Raw genomic sequence first — 21,355 nt, forward strand, 5'->3', positions numbered from 1 at the left:
AAACACAATCTCTCCCATGGGTGCTTTTGAATCATGCCATCTTAAACAAAATTGTTCTGATGTCATTCTATTGTTTTGCCCGTTCTTTATGTCAGTGATTGAAATATAATTTACCTGTTAAGACACCATTATGTTACCTTTAAAGGGGCACTAGCTACTAGATATATGAAAAAACTAATAAAGTATTGTTTTGGCTCAATCATTAATGAAATTCAAATTGTGAAATAATAATTCGCTTTTAGCAGCTAGTATGGTTTAATTTTGTCAAAGTAAGCTACAAAATATTGATTATGAATTATTCACACATGAATTGTATGTCAAAAGTTATTTCAAGGAAAATATTGTCAACATTGAAAGTGAAACAAAGGAAAATCATTTGTTTGACTGATTCGATCCTCAAAACATCTTTCTTATACAGTTAAAAACGATGATAAACATTTATTTTTCATCTATAATATGAAACTTAATAGACCTAGAAAAATCCAACAGCACGAGTTTCCGAAATCTATTTATATCTATATTTATGTTTTATTAAATCGCTTATATGGTCATGGGATGACTCAAGAGGTCAACTCGATAGTTAATTAGATGGCATCTAGGCTAAAATACACACGAAACGTGCCCTGTTAATTGATTATTTTAGACTTTTAATAGTTTGAATAAATGTTTTACATTGTTATAAATCAAATATGAGAATTTTATTAAGATCGGTGAACATGAATTTGACAGCTAGTGCCCCTTTAACTGTCCGATATTTTTAAGAATATCCCAACGCTTTCTTCCAAATATTTGACAGCTAACGGTATCATACCTGATTCTTACAAGTAACTGATAGTTCAATCACTGAAATAAAAAAACACTATTTATTTCCCGAATTGTATTCATCACGTGAACAAAATACAACCAAAGAACTAATGACAATTTCAGCCGATTCCATTGAGTGTGTAGGCAAACGTAATATATTTTGTTAGCTTGCTTGCTAGCTGAACCGTGAAGTCATTATTAGGCCTGGCAAACTGCACTCCTTTAAAAGTAGACTAGTGCGACAGATAACCAATATATTTGTCTGTAGAACTCTAGGTTACTTCGAAAGTCACCTTCCAATACAATAGTTTTGTCACTAAGCAAAACGGTGTCGTAGAAACAAAATCGTTATCAAAGAAAATTTCGGACCAATCATACCAATCTTTCGGACCTAATCTCTAGTTCAAAAAACAACGGCAGACATTATCTGTTAACAAAGCTTTGTTTCTTACCGGTTGATAAGTTAAAAAAATATTAGGGGATTTCAACACAATTTCATATAGTAGTCCTTAGTATGAAATCGCTCAAATTATAATGGCATAATGTTATTCTAACATAGTTCCCAAAATTTATCGCACTGAAGATCATAAAAAACATTTTTTTTAAATTAAATATGTCAATGAAGGTTTTGATTTTGTAAATATTGCTGGTATTTTTAACGACCATTCTGTTAATGGACAAATTCCTGGATATTTTGATAATACTGAACTCCATCTAATTTGTTATATTTACAAGAAATCTACCCAGAAATATGTGTTCAATTATAGCCAATTGTGTAAAGATGTAAGTATTGGTGAAAATACACCTACTTTATGTAACTGCAGTAATTCCGAATACATGTATGGACCAATTTCCCATGTTATAACAGGAAATCTTAACATCGTTTAAGACCGAAAGTTAAAATCATTCCTCAGTAAAGGACCTAAATATCGTCCTCCGACAATTATTAATTGGAATAAGTGTCGTAATATCACCCACGACTCACTCCGTACTTACTGTTTGAAATGGATAAAACAGGAAAGAGCCTACAAAATTGGACTCTTTTTTTAATTCAGTAATGAACATAGTTGATATACGTATTCAACATTTTAAAGAACATTTTATTCTTAACAACACCACAATAAACCCATTTAACTTATCAAACATAAACTAAAAGAACTAGCCAAGGATTTTGTGTTTGTCCCGGCCGATAAAGCTGCTAATAATATTATTATTGTTTGACGTAAATTTTACATTGAGGTTCTGAAAAAAGAAATCACCAATTTACCAATATTCCAACTGACTTCATTTTCAGAAAACGACATCTGTAACAAACATTAACTTTTAGCTACCTCTTTACAAGCACAACCAAAAACAATGAAAGTCCCAAATATGTTTTGGCTTCCGAAACTACACAAATCACATTACAAATATAGATTAATTTTGTCATAAAGCCATTGTTCAACTACTTTATTGTCTATTCTTCTTACCAGTACACTTGGTACAATCAAAAACCGGATAATAAATTGTTCAAATAAGGGCTTTGAAAATAGTGGAATTAATTACTTTTGGAGTGTCAAAAACTCGTTGGAAGTACGTGATAAATTGCATGTTTATATTGGTGATTATGAATCTGTTCAAAGTTTCATTGATCAAAATACTAAGGCTTTTCTACCTCAGGCATAGATTACCTTAGCTGTATTTTGCAAAACTTTTAGGAAGTTTGTTTCTCAATGCTCTTCATCTTCGTACTTTATTTGGCCTTTTCAACTTTTTTGGATTCCAGCGTCACTAATGAGTCTTTTGTAGACGAAATGCGCGTCTGGAGGAATTGTACCTGATATTCATATATGATGAAGACATGATCTATCAATCAGGCTAATTGAAGTCTGGAGCTGGCATGTCAGTTAAATGCTAGTAGTCAGTTTTTATTTATGCATTATTGTCATTGTGTTTAGTTTCTTTTGTAACATCTTCTGACTTCAGACTCGGACTTCTCTTGAACTGAATTTGAATGTGTGTTTTGTTATGCGTTTACTTTTCTATATTGGCTAGAGGTATAGGTGGAGGGTTGAGATCTCATAAACATGTTTAACCCCGCCACATTTTTGCGCTTGTCCAAGCCAGGAGCCTCTGGCCTTTGTTAGTCTTGTATCATTTTCATCTTTAGTTGTTTGCGTATAATTTTGAGTTTAGTATGGCGTTCATTATCACTGAACTAGTATATATATTTATTTAGGGGACAGCTGAAGGACGTCTCGGGGCGGGAATTTCTCGCTGTATTGAAGTCCTATTGGTGACCTTCTGCTGTTGTTTGTTTTATGGTCGGGTTGTTATCTCTTTGACACACTCCTCATTTCCATTCTCAATTTTATCCTGAAAAAAATCACTTTCAAATTGATTTTAACTCCACCAATACTTATATCAGAGCAAATTTTCTCATGTTTTTGGGTTGCTTCTTTCAGCCCTAATTCAGTTTGATGAGTAGGCTAATTTTAAGCCTTGTTTTTGTTGCTTTAAGGAATTTCTTTTCTCAAAATATTCGTCCTTGTCCACATTTGGTTATCAAAATTGACCTCTTGTGTTGCTCTTATTCTTCCGAACATCATTTTCAACTACAATTAAAATGAAAAAAAAGTAAAGTAGCATATTTACCTGACGATATCGGGCTTAGGTATTTAGTCGGATGTTAACATGTACTTGTGATTTGTTTACAAACCGGTATTGCTAAAAATAAACAAACAAATGTCGAAATGTTCAGAACTTAATTAAATCTGTATTTTGGTAAGATGATGCAAGCATACGATTTTTATTGCGTCTTACACTTTGAGAAGTAAATAAGCTTTAACTACTTTATTAGAATATTGTGTAAAAACTTTAATTATGAGCTATGAAAGTCAAGTGGCTTGAGCATTTTTTGTGAGGAAGTTTTAAAAAAAAATCAAAGAAATATTTTTTACAGTGGGTTAGCTTTCATTAGTCTTCATTATCCTATAAATTAACAACCTTTGGTTTTATTTATAATTTAGAATCATCTTCGTTGAAAGTGGAGCACGACTGCATAGTTAATTAATTATATTGATGTTCCATTTGTATGCAAGAGCGACATTCCTTTGTATTATTGGCCATTTTGGAAAAAGTTATTCGAGTATTGTCTCCCTTTAACAGGTTCATTCTATTATAAAAGAGGGACGAAAGATACCAAAGGGACAGTCAAACTCATAAATCTAAAACAAACTGACAACGCTATGGCTAAAAATGAAAAAAGACAAACGGAAAAAACAATAGTACACATGACACAACATACAAAAACTAAAGAATAAACAATACTTATAATTAAATATAGGATTTTGATATAATTTTGGAAAATTACAAAATGTATCAATTCAATATATTTCAGTTTTTCTTATTGGTGTATCAAACAAATGATGTACGAATATAATTTCAAAATTTGAAACGTTTGAAATGATTATATACCACTACAAAGTTATCAAAGGTACCAGGATTATAATTTAGTACGCCTGACGCGCGTTTCGTCTACATAAAACTCATCAGTGACGCTCATATCAAAATATTTATAAAGTCAAACAAGTACAAAATTGAAGAGCATTGATGATCCAAAATTCAAAAAAGTTGTGCCAAATACGGCTAAGGTAATATATGCCTGGGATAAGAAAATATTTTTTTTTTTTGGAAAAACCGTTCATCATTTTTAAAAAGACTATAAATGAAAGTCGAATTATTTATCTTCCCTTCATGATAGATTGATTGGGAAATTAACCAGAGTTATCTAATAATAATCACAGAGGGATAAGCAAGCAATTTTCTATTGTAGCTTATTTAACGTTAAACAAAATCCACGATAAACGAATGTTATTTCATATAAATATAAGGACTTTGTTAGCTAAATCTATAAATTTTATTAGATATTATGAATTTTTATTACAATAGATTAATATGCTAAGTAATGCTTCTAACGTTTGATAAATCATGCCGCAATACAAGGAACATAAACAACATAAACCTTATCCTGTGTACACAGTGCGAATTTAGAACATGCTTCATGAATTAGTAAACTTCGATGTTTTTTTTTTATAATTTTCAGTTTTAAGAAATAATTGATGCAAACTATACTTGTAGTTTTAATATGGGTAGGCATTATATTTGTGGTTAGTTTTGCCCGAACGATAGTGGGGGCTTAATCAACACGAAGATAATGCCTACCCATGTTAAAACTACAATAAAGTATAGCTTGCATCAATTATTTCGATTCTGATTAGGATAATTAAGGTTCTTTCTATGTCCAATGTTTATACGTGTAGAGCGTTAATGTAGGTTCTTCTATGAATCTCCCTTTTTTTGTTGGTAAATAAGCAAACGACTGGTTTTGTGATTCCTTTACGGGAGAGTTTTAAACAGCTAGCATGAACGGTTGTCGTATCCAGGTCAAATATGTCAATTTCGAACTGCAACACATTACAGTCATAATAAATGAATTAGTAGCAACATGTACATCATTTAAGAGTTTGGAAGTTTTTTAAGTTAATGAAATATAAACAAGGTATTAAATAAAACTGGAAATCAACATCAAGTTTAGAAAACCTACACAACTTCTTACTGCTTAGTTTTATGATGTTAGTTCAATTATTTTTTTTTAATTATAAACAGGTTTAGTCATACTATCAAGTGTTTGCAATTTATTTCGCAAGGTAAGTTATAATGCACAATATGTCTTTTTTAAATCATAATAAATAGGTTGAATATAAAAAATTAACTAAAAAGAAAAAAAAGATAGTTACATCAAATTAGAAAATAATTGAACTAACATCATGAAATTAGGCGGAAAAAAGAAATTTCTAAACTTGATATGATTTCGAGTTTTATTTAATACCGTGTTTATATTAAATGCATGCAAAATTAGCAAAATTCATTTTTCTGTAGTAGTCAATATACTTTTTTGCAAAAACCTTTTATTGAATTTAGAGCATAGGTTTATTCTCAAAGCGAAAGAAGCACGTCATATTAGAATTCGCATTAATTTACAAGTTGTTAATTCGATAGTATTGCTTAAATATGAATATAATGCAACATTCCTCTTATGAACAACGAGGAATATGGGAAGCAGAATTAAGAAAAACATTACCGCATGTTATCTGTCAAACAAATTAATTGAGTGGTCGATTCGCACTTTGTTCGTAGTTATCGTTTTATAAAAGAAAAAAAGAAAGATTTTCTTTCAAAAGGAAAGCTGCTATAACTATATTCTCTTTGTAATCCACACTGAAATCGAATATATCTGAATAGATTCGGAATACACATTTGATTGTCATCCAAAGTTTGAAACAAACACAATCACTAATAACGACATCACATTCTTCGTTGTTTGCATTAAGAATATACTTTCATCACTTTATCCATTTTGAAACAACAAAAAAACCGCATGAACGGAAATATGAGTAGTCCTTGCGCACTCAAAAATCATGATACGCATACCCTGTGTATTCCTCATGTAGCAATACGTGTTGTTTACCTTTAGCTGTACTTTCTCTTTGTCTATTGTTTAATTTGAGCTACTGTTCAAACAATTTTTACACTTGATGAAAATAGATCTTTGCTCGCGTTTTCTCTTTATTGTACACAACAACAGTATATTCACTATATCCCTTCTGAATAAGTTTGTTTAAAGGTTTGGTTAGCTTTTGAGTTGAATGCCGATATTTTTGTGTTCTGTTAAGAATATCACCATAAAAGATTTGATGTAAAATACCTGAACGTATAAGATGTATGCACGTTTACTTATATTTACAAATGATATCCTTGTAACGATTATAATATTTAGTAAAAGGTTTGACAAGTTAGTGATATCAAAAACCCTGGTGTAATAATTTTTCAGTAAGAATGAGATTTCTTTCGTTTAAAATCATATACGTTATTCTTTACACTAGCGAATCGAACATTTTGAGATAAATAAACACGATAAAATTGCGACAAGGGGACACCTTCTAAAATGGATAATCAGGAATAGAAAAAGAAAAATTATCTCTTTTATCATGAAATTAAGACATAGATATCATGATCCGGGAGAGGACAGTGTTCTTTGTTAATATTAACTTTATTTAAAGTCAGAACAAAATAAAATAATGAACTCCGAGGAAAAGTTAAAACGGAAAGTCCCTGATCAAGTGGCATAAATCAAATGATAAAACGAATCAAACGAATGGACAACACCTGCAGTATTCCTGAACCTGGTTTTATAGCGCGAAGCCTCTCACTTGTAAGACAGTCGAATCAAATTAATTAAATCAATGCAGCAGGATAAATCTCCTGGGTGTACTTACAGAAATCGTCATTATCTAGAGCCAATCTATCTTCCAAATATCCCTTGTGTTATTAATTGTTTTAATCAGATGTTGTTTTAATTGATCAATGCTGGTTTTAGTAATAAATTGTAACTCATAACAATATAAAAACAGGTCCGCAATAAGTTGTGCAAAGATATTCCCCATGGGAATTCCAATTACTTGACAATGTACAGAATCTCCATAGCAAACACAAATGATATTTCAGTAAAACTTCAATGGCAGTTATAGTATAAAAGCAGGCCCAATTGACATAGTAAAATCTAGTGTAACTAAAACAATGACCTTAAAGACTTTTCAAATGTCCATTTAATCAGATTTGAGATCATAATCAGACATAGTGGTATAAAGGAAAGAAAAATCTAAACTTTGAACCGTTTGAAATCTCCAATAAATCATGTCAAAACAATCATCATAGATACTGGGATCAAATTTTGTGTTTACGCCAGACGCGCGTTTCGTCTACAAAAGACTCATCAGTGACGCTCGAGTCCAAAACGGTTAAAAAGGCCAAATAAAGTACGAAGTTTAAGAGTATTGAGGATCAAAATTCCTAAAAGTTTTGCCAAATACAGGTAAGGTAATCTATTCCTGAGAATGAAAGGCCTTAGTATTTCAAAAAATTCAAAATATTGTAAACAGTTATTTTATAAATATGACTTTATCAATGATAACTCATGTCAACACAGAAGTGCTAACTACTGGTCTGGTGATACCCTCTGGGAATAAAAACTTCAACAGCAGGTGCATCGACCCAATGGTTGTAAATTAACTCATCATAGATACCAGTATTAAATTTTGTATTTACGCCGAACGCGCTTTTCATCTACAAAAGACTCATCAGTGTCGCTTGAGTTCAAAAAAGTTATCAAGTACTTCCAACAAATTTTTGACACTCAAAAAATAATTAATTCCACTATTTTCATAGGCATTATTTAAACAATTTAATACCAGTTTTCGATTGTACCAAGTGTTCTAGTAAGCATTAGACATAGTTTAGTAGTGGAACAATGGCTTGAAGACGAAATAAATCAGGAGTTTAGTGCAGCTTCGGAAGCCATTGTGTAGTTCGAACTTTCACTGTATTTGGTTCTGCTTGTAAAGGCAGATCACAGTATATCTTTGTACATGCGTCATTTTCAGAAAATGGAGTCAGTCGTTATGTTGGTGGATTAGTGATTTCTTTTTCAGAACCTTTGTAATAAATTAACGTCAAACAATAATGATATTCTTATTAGCCTTATCAGCCGGGACAAACACAAATTTCTCTTAGCTGATGTTTGATACGAGAAATATGACTTTTATGGTTACTGTCAGGAGTAAAATGTTAAATACGTATATCAACTATGTTCAATACCGAATTAAAAAAAATATCTAACGATTCCTTGTCATCTTTTTCTCGCATAATTCATTTAGAGCAGTAAGTACAGATCGAGTTTCGGATGATGTTATGACATTCATTCAAATTATGAATTGACGGCATATATTATTTAAGTCCTTCACTAAGAATGGATTTCAACTCCCGGTCACAAACGATGTTATATTAATGTCTCATCTTTATAATAACATGGGAACTTTGGCCATAAATGTATTCGGAATTACTGCAATTTCATGACGTATGTGTATTGTCATTAATATGAACCTTTTTGTACACTTTGCTGTAATTAAACACAATTCTTTAATCTTATCTAATAAGTATATTCGATTGGTAGACGTATAAGGAACATATAAAAGAATGCAATAATTGTTCGGCTACCATGATTGTGGTAAATAAACAGGTGCAATTCCATGCCTACTGTCATTTGATTTTTCAAAAATCTCCGTAGACGTGAGTCCAAGATACAATTCGTGGATATTCGTGATTATAGTCTCTAATATAAAGCTAATAGTATTACTTTTAAGAATAATCAAGAACAGGGTTATGCCTGTTATGAACTTATGAAGAGGAGCTTTACCAGTGGTTCTGTATTGGACAAGTGTTATAATAGCTTGTAGGACACATAAGTGTAGTATTAGGACAAGTTTGTTCCTGACCTAGGACAGTTGGTTATAGTTCAAAAGTGTACAAGTTGTATATACATTTGAATAACAAATTATGATCATTATAGAACGCAAAGAGCTCTTGTATATATTTTTGTTCATTGATGTCATTTTGTGAATAAAATTTACTAGCCAGATAATTTGCAAATAGAATATTTCAGATCTAGATTAAAAATGTTAACGTACCTTGCACAAAATGGAAATAAATATGCTCAGCTTGTGTACGTGTTACAGTATAAATGCTACATATATTGTAAACTAAATGAAATTATATCAAAATCTTAATATATTCAGAAGCAGTTTGTTAATTCAGATGTTCCCTAATTTCATTTTCATTACGGTTCCCGATATCAAATGGATGCAGTCATGTCACCTCTAAAAAATATCGTTTATATATTGAAAATTTCTTAACTTAAGTATATGGTCCACATTTGTACTATTTCCAAATATCAATATCAAAGACAGTTTTTGTTTATTGGTACCAAAAAAAGTAAAACTCATACATTATATACAATAACTGATTTCAAAATTTAATTTGTAGTCAAGTCAATTTATAGTGAAATAGCTCCAAGAAGGAATAAATGTAAGAAACAAAACATTTTGTCTCTATATGGCCGCATAAAAGTAAAAAATTGTTCAAATAATATAATAGCAAACAAATGTTATTTACATTTTAATTATATTAGGTACATTGTACAAATCACAGTTGACATTTCATCATGCGACTAGGAGTGTAGACAAGATAAGCATATCTTGTTTTCTATGTGTAACTCTTTATGTTGATGACACTGTGGGATCTATTACACAGAGAAAAGGAAGTAATAAATTGCGAAACTGAAACCACAAAAGGTGAATTATTTGTGATTTTAAGTTCGAGTCAACCTTTAACTCCCAACCCAAACTTGTCTATCAATTTAATTTACGAGTACACAACAAAACCTAATTTGTTTTATATTTACATGCTACTATTACATAAACATGGGTATAATTTTTGTCAAACTTATTTGTGGTCAGGTTTTATTACGATTGGGTATTCTAAGAAACGAATGTCAAAAAAGGGACATATATATATATATATATATATGGATCTCTTCCTAAAACTTTGATTAAAATGTTAACATTACAGGGTTTTCAGATTGTTTAATTGACTGATATCTTTATTATAATCCTGAAATCATTTAAAGTTACAAAAAACAGTATACTTTGAGGATTGTTGTAGTTTGATTGCATTTTTTTTTTAATAATGATTGTAACATTTTTTTTATATTAATGAATATTGTACGTACAAATAATATGGACGGACACAGAATATGGACGGACAAAAAATATGGACGCATTGCAGTAGAGAAAAGGATAATTAATGTAATGACCTAGTGGGCCAGTCAATCTCATAATCCACGCATCATGCAAAACGAGTATATAAACATGAACTTTCATTTCATGTTAAATAGAATAAAATCACGGTTTCAATTCTACAGCAAAAATGGCTGGAAAGGTTCCTTAATATCAATCATATTTAAATCATATAACTTGTGGTTAAGACCGCGTTACCACGTAGTACATTGTTGTCGTAGTTTTAACCACAAGTATTACACTTTTTTTTTAGTCAAAATAATTGTTTTTAGTATGATAGTACATTTGAAAAATTGTCTTTAATGAAATGTACTTATGACGAGACAGTGAAGGAGGAAACAATTCTTGTAGTGATGGTCTACTTTGCTGTCATCATATGGACGAATTCTACAATGTAAAGAAAGCATGTATAATTGTAAATACATATTATATAGTTGTAGATTATCATGTTTCAATTCTGTAAGATAAATATAAACTGACTGCATACTGGTCGTAGGCTTTGAAAAGTTAATGATATGAAGCAACATATATCTGAAAGACGCTCGTTTACATTTGCAACCATTCGAAGAACCTCCAAGGGACATTTCTGATCAGGTTAGAAACTAAAATATTATTTCTTAATGAAAGGTACTTAACCAATCTCTTAAACATACGTCTCTGTTAAAAGGGAGGTAATCCAAGTGATATGTATCCGTTCTGCAATTTCGAATGCATTATTGCGAAAAATCGGACGTTTCTAATCTTGCAAAACAAAAAACAATGAAAAAAAATGTTTCAGCAGATCGTGTATTACATTTGTAGCATATGTGTGCAATGCTGTTAAATTATATATTTTTTATCGTTACCATATCTGTATATCTATATATATATTATATTTATATATGTGAAGACTAGGTGGTCAAGTGGTCTAGCGCGTCGGGTAATGTGCAGGCGATTTGGTGCCACGATATCTCAGCATGAGTTCGAATCTCAGCGAGGGAAGAACTACAATTTTGCGAAAGCAGATCTAACATTGTTGGGCTAATGTTTAGACGAATTAACACACGTGTATACCACATACAAAACTAGATGTGTGCCATCATTACCGAACTGAACAAAGAAATAACACGACGGGTGGCGTATACGGTTCAGGAAATGATTACCCTTCCGGAGCACCTTATTTCACTCCCGGTTTTTAGTGGAGTTCGTGTTGTTTCTAAATTATTATTTTATAACTGTTGATTTAAATGTTCTTTGATTTTGTGAGTCTTTGTTTACTCCTTGGTTTTGATTGTTATTGTCTTCTAAACATACCTTCATAATTAACTTGACCATCACCATCTGTATCAGCCTCTCTGATCATTTCATCAACTTCTTCATCAGTTAATTTTTCTCCTAGATTTGTCATAACATGGCGGAGTTCAGCTGCACTTATAAATCCATTGCCATCTTTATCGAAAACTTTAAATGCCTCTTTTAATTCATCCTCTGAATCGCTATCTTTCATTTTCTTTGCCATCATTGTTAGGAACTCTGGGAAATCTATTGTGCCATTTCCTGCAAGGAAGACGTTTGTTCGTGTGAAAAAGTAAGATTTTTTTATGATAAGTATGTGCCTTCTATTTTATCTTGTGTAATTATCTCATTTTATTCCTCATTCAGATATATACATTTTTTTCAATATTCCGTTTAAAACTTTTCTTGTTAATACACTCCCTTTGATGTTTTAGGATTAACTTTTTTCAAACACTTATGCCAAATAACTTCAATGGGATAGTTTTGTATTGTTTCTAGTGATTATGTGGTTCATATCGTAAACGAATAATGATTAATATCAGAATGAGGCAGAGCAAAACTTGTAAGTAGTGACTAAATAAATTCTTAATATATTTTCTGTTTCCTCAATAACTTAACTGTAACCATCTACAAGAACAATTTTGCGTGCAACAAGTATACATTAAGCTTTACAGCTGCACTTGCGAAACGTCAAAATATCGACGGAGACTTCATCCCGTTGTATAATTATAGATTGAAAAATGCCATTTTCCGTATCTGCCCTGATATCATCCCGAGACTCCCATAATGGACAAAAATAAATCTTGTAGTTGGGCACACTTATACAGTATTTCTGTAAGCTTTTAAAACTACATAAACCATGTCTATACCATGCAGTAGCAATATGGATGAAATTGGTTTTTATATATAACCTATCCTCGGCTTGTTGACTCACATATAATTTAACACACAGAGAGTACGACATGGAACTATCATATGATACGGTGCCCTCCAGCACCACTTAAGAAACATTATTAAAAAGAAATGAGCATCTGCAGCAGTGTCATAAGTAACGTATAATGTAATAACAACATTGGTACCGTTAATGTTTTTACACAGACATATGCACGATTTATACATACCATCAGCGTCTACTTCGTTGATCATGTCCTGTAATTCTGCTTCAGTAGGATTTTGTCCGAGAGATCTCATGACAGTTCCAAGTTCTTTTGTGGTAATGGTACCGTCACCATCTTTGTCGAACAGACTGAAAGCCTCTTTGAACTCTGAATAAATCAAAAATGAAATTCATCAACATATACAACTTGTTAGGAGGTTTTTATCACTGAAAAATCTACCAAATCAATAGGGTTTTCGTAGTATGTATGCCTATAATATCTACAGAATGTATTAGGGAAGAATCGATTTACATCTATGTCTGACAATCAATTCATTGGTTCGTATATTTTACATTTATCATCCTCGCAGCTATGTGTTATTTATTAAGAGTTAAGTGATGAGAAAAAAGTAAAGACACAAAAATACTGAACTCCGAGGAAAATTCAAAAAGGAAAATCAAAAATCAAAAGGCAAAATCAAAAGTCCAAACACATCAAACGAATGGATAACAACTGTCATATTCCTGACTTGGTACAGGCATTTTCTAATGTAGAAAATGGTGGATTGAACCTGGTTTTATAGCTAGCTAAACCTCGAGAGGGTTTTTCCCACTCAATCAAATACAAACTATTTTGTATTAAGTAGTTGAACTAATTATATCTACAGTTTTGTCAAAATACTTGCAAAAAAAGGATATCAACAATGTACGATGAAGATTTCAATTTAACATAGGAGTTTCCGTATAATTTTGTCCTTCGTTTTAAGGTAACCAACCTGCAATTTGTTCTTCTGTCAGCTGGTCGGCCTGAAACATTAGAGGAAAATAATATCAGACATCTGGTAATTTGATTACAACTTAATTGATACATTTGATAATAATTTGTATAATCAATTTATTGTGCATTAGATATTGTGTTTTGTTCAATGTGACAGTAGAACTACAATCCATGTATAATACAGGGTCTTCTTATATATTTATTGCTTTACTCTGAAAAAGTTACATGTACACGGACAATTCATTATAAAATAAAAACTATTTTATGGTTATAAAATCTTCATAACAAATTATTACGGGAGAATTTTGAGAATTTTAGACGCTCCTAAGCGGGTAAACAAAACTATTTTTCAAAATTTATTTTTGTTTGTGGTATGATTTGACACAGGATTCAGCCTAACGTTCCTGCTAGGCAAGAGTAATTCTTCCTAATTTCATTTTTGAAGTCGGTTATAAGAAGGGGGTTTACCCTTTTCATTTCACATGCATTATTTCAACAGTTTGAGACAACAACTTTAAAAAAAACAAAGGAAAAACCTTTTCAACATTATTCAGAATGTTTATTGTTTAGTTCCTCAAATGTAATCTGATAATTGTGCATGACCGTTTAAAATGAAAAATGAGAATCTAACATTCAATAGTATTATTGACATTGATTTGCTGTTCAAGGTTGTACCATTAAGGACATTGTTATTCATACATGATACATGTATAACAGAATATATAAAAGAGGCATCGAAAAGGGACAAACACGACTAAACTGTACATTTAAATATGAATAAATCTAAAATACACAATATTTAATTTTCAACCTATATATATATTCTGTCTTTATGATACCTGGACGAAAGTAATTATGGACGATGACATAGAAAAGACTTTTAAATACTTATTAAAACAATATCTAAATGGTTTTACATGGCCACTTCCCCATTTGTATCGTATATCGTTCCCATAGGCGTATTGAGTTAAATGGGAATACTGTATACACAATATTACCTTTCTAAAATGTTCGATATACACCAACACAAATGACACAGACATCTATGGGTTTGATGGGGAATATAGTCAAAAATAGAGGTGTCTATATATATATATCCATTTCTAATCTGTTCCGAGTCATCAAAAATGTGAGAAAATGAATCAGAATCTATTACAAACAATGCCATCAGAAACCTATTCTTCAAATATCTAAAAACATTCAGGTATGGCTTCAGACAACTTCTGACGAAAGTATTGACTAGGGACAATAACAGGAATCTGTGGTGATTGAGCTGGCTTTTTCATACCTCAACCTTGTTACTTTTACTCTCGACTAGCAAATACTGGTAGTTAAAATAACACACTATTTGTCAATGTCGCATGCCCAGTCGGAAGTCTACATGTAATTCAATGTTGCAAATTATATTCTACAGGTCAATATATAGTCTTCACCAATACACAGTTGTCCCCATATACAATCTGACAAGCTCTATATCACTACCAGTCTTACAAAAAACTGCCATCAACAACAAAATCACTAATGACAACAAAGAAATCAAGATACATGCATATAAAATAAAACCACTGACAAAGTTTGAAATTTGAAAGAGCACATCACGTTGAACATGTGAATAGATTAAGTTCTTTATTTTATTCAATAAATTTAAAACCAAGAGGTATATTAAATGATATACCAAACAAGTGATGCTCATAACTACTGAAAGCATAAACAAAGTACCTAAAAAAGGCCGAATATACCAAGGGGACGAACAGTCAAAAAAAAGGTTGAAAACGTTATGGAATAAAACAAAAAATGACGTCTACAAAACACAACATAGTACAACGCCGTGAAGACATATAACAAGACAAACTCCCCGGCAGTTCCAGTTCCGATCCGCATACGGGCCTGAATATGGAGTAAGGGAAAAAAGTTCCGGAACGGAAACGATCCCTGTCCGGAGTTTGATAACAAGACGGACCCCACGAAAAACCGGTGTGATTTCTGCTTATTTCTTCCTCATTATCTTATGCTATTAATAACGTTATATTTCAGACTGCATTTAACATTTTATGCTACCTGTCATAAAAACTCTAATAACTCTCATATATATATGTTACAGTAAATAGGTGAAATTAGGAATTACATGTATTTACTAAAATTTAGGAATTACAGGTAATCCCCGATGCACTTAGTAAATACAAGTAATTCCTGAAACAGTCCAGTTATTACCAGTAATTACTTATTTCAAAATGAATTTTTACACCTATTTACTGACTGCTAAAACAATGTTGTACTATGTTCAGATCATCAAAAGTTATGGTAATACTAACTAGAAGATCAGTTAGTACTCTTAAACTTTGTATTGAATGGTTGATTTGTATTAAAAATATCTTGAATAAATAATTATGGACTTTAAAATATTTGGTTAAATCAGAGTAACTTTAGCATGTTTAGTTTAAATCCAAAATGGTTCAAGTTGAGCATTAACAATTTTTGACCAATTTCAGCAGACATGGAAATCAGAAATGAAAAATTCTCCCAAAGCAGTATGTTTTAAATTTCTAAAAAGAAAACTTTGAATTTGAAGAATATTTAGACTTACTACATTTTTGTACCTTATAAAGAAAAGATAACGTTATGTAGGTTAAGAACTAGAATGAACTGTTATGTGCATTAGCTTCGAAATATAAAAAAAGATTTATTTTTGTTGTTGTTAAATCATTAATAAAAATGATATAGTGAAATCATAATTCACTGTTAGCAGCCAATTTGATTCTACTTTGCTAAATTAGCTGAGAAACAAGGGTAACGAGTTGTGCACTTGCAAGTGAATATTTGGACCTCATTGAATATGTATTCATGTGACCTTCAATTCAACCTCTAGCTGGAGATGGGTTGTCGATGTATTGAGCTATTCAAATTGTAAGGGTTTTGCAGAACAAATAGGCTACTTTTGCTATTAATCTTAAAATTGTCCATGAAATACTATCTTTTGACTAGTACTGTAAGAAGTTTCTGTCAAAATTGGGTAAAAATTCAGGATGGTTTATAAAACATAATGTTTTAAAAACTTTAACTGCAGAGTGTATGTAATCTGGGGAAAAAACTAGTCCATTTATAAGTTATTTTCAAAAAAAATCAATTTTGGATAGATATCATTGTCTTGCATGCATATATTTACAGAGTTTTGAAACCTATAAAACACCCGTTTTCCAGTTTCAATTCACAAACATTAAAGAGTATGCACTTTTGATGTGCCTTATATTCCTACATCCTTACGTAAGCTCCCTTAAAATCACTATCCCTTTACTTTCTTATTTGGTATCTTGTATTATGTTTTTAATTTTAAAACAAAAACATCAAGTTAGTAAATAGCTGTAAAAATGACAAAACAAATCAGTGATTACCAGTAATTACTGAAACAACAAGTAAATACATGTAATTACTAAATTGGCTAGTAATTACAGGTATTTACTGAAATGTTTAGTTATTACGTGTAATTCCTAATTTCACCTATTTACTGTAACATATATAAAATACAAATAAATGCTACTGTTTATGTTATGTTATAAGTAGCACAATGAGTTATAAATATAAAAAAAACCTGTCGGCATTCTAAAACATGAATAAACACATTCACTCTTATTGTACTTTTAAACAACTGTAATATTAGTAATTGAATTGAGTATTTATGAATTAATTTATAAAAAAGAACAGAATAAAATCAACATAAAATGTTTGTATCTTCGTGATTAGATCAATATCTTGAAAAATAAATCGAGAAATCACCTACGATTTTAAAATCGTCTGATGATAATGACCTAAATTCAATTTATGTGTATTTTAAAACCAAAAGTTGTTGTTGGGGTTAGTTACTTGAGCCAGTTTTTATTGACACAAGTTCTTTTAATTATTCACAAAAGAATTTGAGTATATTAAATCAGCCATGAAATTACATTCATAAACGGTGATAATTTGAAATAAAATTGTGCTGTTAACACCGTATTTATAACAGACAACAATTTAAATTGAACAAATGACATTCATTTTCAAGTCTGGACAAACTTTAAAATTCTGATAAAAGATATTGGTAAAAAAAAAAAGGATGGACAGAACTTCGGCCAAAACATTTTTTTTGTTCCCCCTCCTTTTGCCAAGAACAATTACATTATATGAAACAGAGAGATTATATAAACGAATGTTAAGATTTTAAATTTCAACACAGATGAATACTAAAGAATCGATGATGAATAATGATGCACGTGAAAAAAAAAAGAAAAAAAAGTTTGTTAGATTTCATACAGTTTCCAACTTTAAACTTTAAATTAGATGAACAACATACTAGGGTGTTGTTTAAACTTCCGACCGTTCGTGGGCTGTTTAGCAAGTCAAGGTCATTAAAAACTCCCATCGTCATCATAGAAAATGAAAACGTTATAAATATCATGCGTCCGAAGCTCTATTTGAGTCTACCTCCATCAGGAACGCCTAAGGCCAAATATTTAAAAGCAAGCGATGCATAAGAAACAGACCAGTTGAAGAGCTATACCCCTGATTTGACGTACGTTCAGCCAGAAGGTAATTACTACTTTAAAAATTCAGATACTTTTCATAAATTAAAGCCATGTTCCGTTAATATTTTCGACTGTTTGAAAACACCTGCTACAAGTGAATCAACACCTATCATTTCGTCTTGTAAACACAAAAAAGGAAAAAGGAGTACGTGTAAGACATGTGATATGTTAATCACGACTCCTGATTTCACCAGTAACTTAACAGGAAAAACGTATTATACAAAATCTTTCGAACCTCTGGACTGTTCCACGGACAATGTAGTGTACGGAATCGAATGTACTTTGTGTGGACTACTTTATGTTGGTGAAACTCGACAAACTTTACGTAAAAGGATGAATCAACACCGGTCTGATAATAAAGATCCGCAATTCAGGGTTCTTTATAACCACTTTAATCAACCGGACCATGACCCTTCGTTATCTATGAAAGTACGCATCATCGAGAAAATTTATCACCACACAAATAGTCCAGTACTTAGTACTCCTTTCCGAAAAGATAGAGAAAATTTCTGGATAAGGGAACTAGGTACTGCAATGCCATATGGGTGCAATGATAATGTCAAAGGAGTAGGAAATTTGTCAAGTCCAGCCTGCAGTGATGTTAATGTAATGAGTTTATTTAATACTACCTTACGAAACCAACGTAGTCATGGACAAAAACGTTACCATCGACCTAATGTAAAAAAGTCTTCCAAATCTAGATCGGCCTCTGGAAGCTTTGATGACCTTCTTTCTCATCTGCATCATCCGTTAGGGTTACATTACATTAGAACTATTCTTTTTTCACTGCCGGTTAATTTTCTAAAATGTTTGAGAGATTATGCACTTGACAAAGGAGGTACTAATACATTTTCTCCAATATACAGACTTGTCAGTATAATTTGTGATGTAGCTCTTTTCCGTCTCTTTAAACCAGTAAGATCGGAACCTTTACATGAGGAAAAGAGGAAATTCCTTCCTGTTCACTTTAACAATAGAGGAATTGATGCAATCAACATCAGCAACGTTCTACATAACAAGGAGGTAACATCTAAAATTCCTATTTATTTTCAAAATCAGTCTGTTCCTATTGTATCCTACAGTTACACCAAAACCATTGCACCCAAAATATTTAACTATAAACAAGCATTACATGACCTTGATTTAGAACAATACCTAAAAAAACCTCTGACATGTGATTGTTCCAACTCGCCTTACAATTACAGCCCCTCTGGCCATGTTATTACTGGGGATCTAAACATAATTCAACATGAAAATCTCCGAAAGGTGATTTCTCGTGGTCCTAAGTTTAGAGAACCCCAACACATCAATTGGAACCATAACTTCAAAATAATTATGGATTCCATTGAGAACTACGCCAAAGCATGGGCTAAGCGAGAAGAAGTTCAACTGGACACTTTGTCAGAATGGGTCAAAACAATCAGGTCTCTGATAAAACGTCGCATTCATAAGTTGAAAAACTTTGTGAATGATCGACCTAAGTCCATTTTCAGTGACAAAGAGGCTGTGAAATGTCTATCATCTCTTCAAGATAAGTATGTTGTTGTTCCTGCGGACAAAGCTTCAAATAATATTGTCTTTGTATGTAAATCATACTACTACGAGTGTCTTATAAAAGAATTAGGAATAAATGAACACTCAGGTAATCCCACATACAAAAACATATCATTTGACAAGGATGAGATTTTGGCGAATCATAAGTCCTTCATGGCTTCTATGAACATTGCATTGAACGACAAATCGGAGGACTTACCTTGTTTGTATTGGATACCTAAACTTCACAAAATTCCGTACAAACAACGGTACATTGCCGGCTCATCTGCTTGTTCTACTAAAGAATTGTCCATTAGACTGACTAAAATTCTGTCCGCAGTTAAAGAGGGTCTTCAGATATACTGTGAAACTGTTTACTCTCGTAGTGGTATTAACCATATGTGGATTCTGAAAAACTCTAAAGAACTTCTTGATAATTTTAAATCTCGGTCTTTTTCTGAAATTAATTCTATTAAAACTTTTGATTTTTCAACCTTGTATACAACCATTCCCCATGTGAAATTGAAAAACCGTCTAAAAGAAATAATCCACAATGCTTTTCATCATAAAAATGGTAGCATACGCTATAAATATATCACTTTGGGATACCATAAGGCATATTTTGTTAATAAGGAACAAAAGGGTAAAACATACTACACAGAGGAACAAGTGATCAGTATGCTGGAGTTTCTTATTGACAACATATTTGTTGAATTTGGAGGTAGACTTTTTCAACAAATTGTCGGCATTCCTATGGGAACGAACTGTGCGCCTCTCCTTGCTGACCTCTTCTTATTTTCATATGAATCGGAGTTCCTTCAGACACTTGTAAAAAACAAGAAGATCAAAGAAGCCAGGTTATTTAATTTCACTTTCAGATATATTGATGATGTTCTTTCCATTAACAATCCGAACTTTTCTGATTGGATTCCATTAATATACCCACCAGAACTAGAAATTAAAGAGACCACAGACACGGCTTCCTCCGCCTCATTTTTAGACTTATACCTCGAATTTGACATACACAGTCATCTCAGTACCAGAATCTATGACAAACGAGACGATTTTAATTTTGAAATTATCAATTTCCCCCACCTTAGTAGTAATATACCAACTTCACCTGCATATGGAATATACATTTCCCAACTTATTAGGTATTCAAGAGCTTGCAGCTCCTATTCAGACTTTGTAAAACGTCACCAGTGTCTGAGCAGAAAGTTGATGAACCAGGGGTATGTCAAAGAACGTCTCGTCCTTTTTCTAAAAAAGTTCATCGGAAGATACCAAGAACTTGTTGATAAATATTCCGTATCAACTTCACAAATAATACAAGATGGTCTTGAAGGATAGATTTTGCGTACTGACGTTTGTTATCATCTTAATTACGTATTATAGAATTATTTTACAAGTCTTTTTTAGATAATCATTTGAAGTGACTCAGTGGTTATGTAAAACCACATACTTTGAACGGCAAAATTATTTCATTGATTGATATTACTTTAACTTTAGGATCTTGAATACTATGAATGACAAAACTATTTTATTCAATAACACTACTTTTTCTGTTTAGTCTGTTATTCAT

General features: G+C 31.6%; 1 protein-coding gene across 1 annotated transcript in view; it reads right to left on the bottom strand.

The window, feature by feature from the left end:
• Positions 1 to 9,842: 9,842 nt before the first annotated feature.
• LOC134710890 (uncharacterized) overlaps positions 9,843 to 21,355 on the bottom strand; it is a 46,054-nt gene continuing 34,541 nt past the window's right edge. Inside the window, exons 8-11 of the mRNA XM_063571299.1 lie at positions 13,683 to 13,735; positions 12,932 to 13,075; positions 11,829 to 12,071; positions 9,843 to 10,922 (exon numbers count right to left, since the gene is read on the bottom strand). Coding sequence (XP_063427369.1) covers positions 10,894 to 10,922; positions 11,829 to 12,071; positions 12,932 to 13,075; positions 13,683 to 13,735 — 469 coding nt within the window. The 3' untranslated portion in view covers positions 9,843 to 10,893. The remainder of the gene's footprint in view (positions 10,923 to 11,828; positions 12,072 to 12,931; positions 13,076 to 13,682; positions 13,736 to 21,355) is intronic.

Source organism: Mytilus trossulus, chromosome 3, assembly GCF_036588685.1.
Source record: "Mytilus trossulus isolate FHL-02 chromosome 3, PNRI_Mtr1.1.1.hap1, whole genome shotgun sequence".
In the NCBI taxonomy this organism is placed as follows: Eukaryota; Metazoa; Mollusca; class Bivalvia; order Mytilida; family Mytilidae; genus Mytilus; species Mytilus trossulus.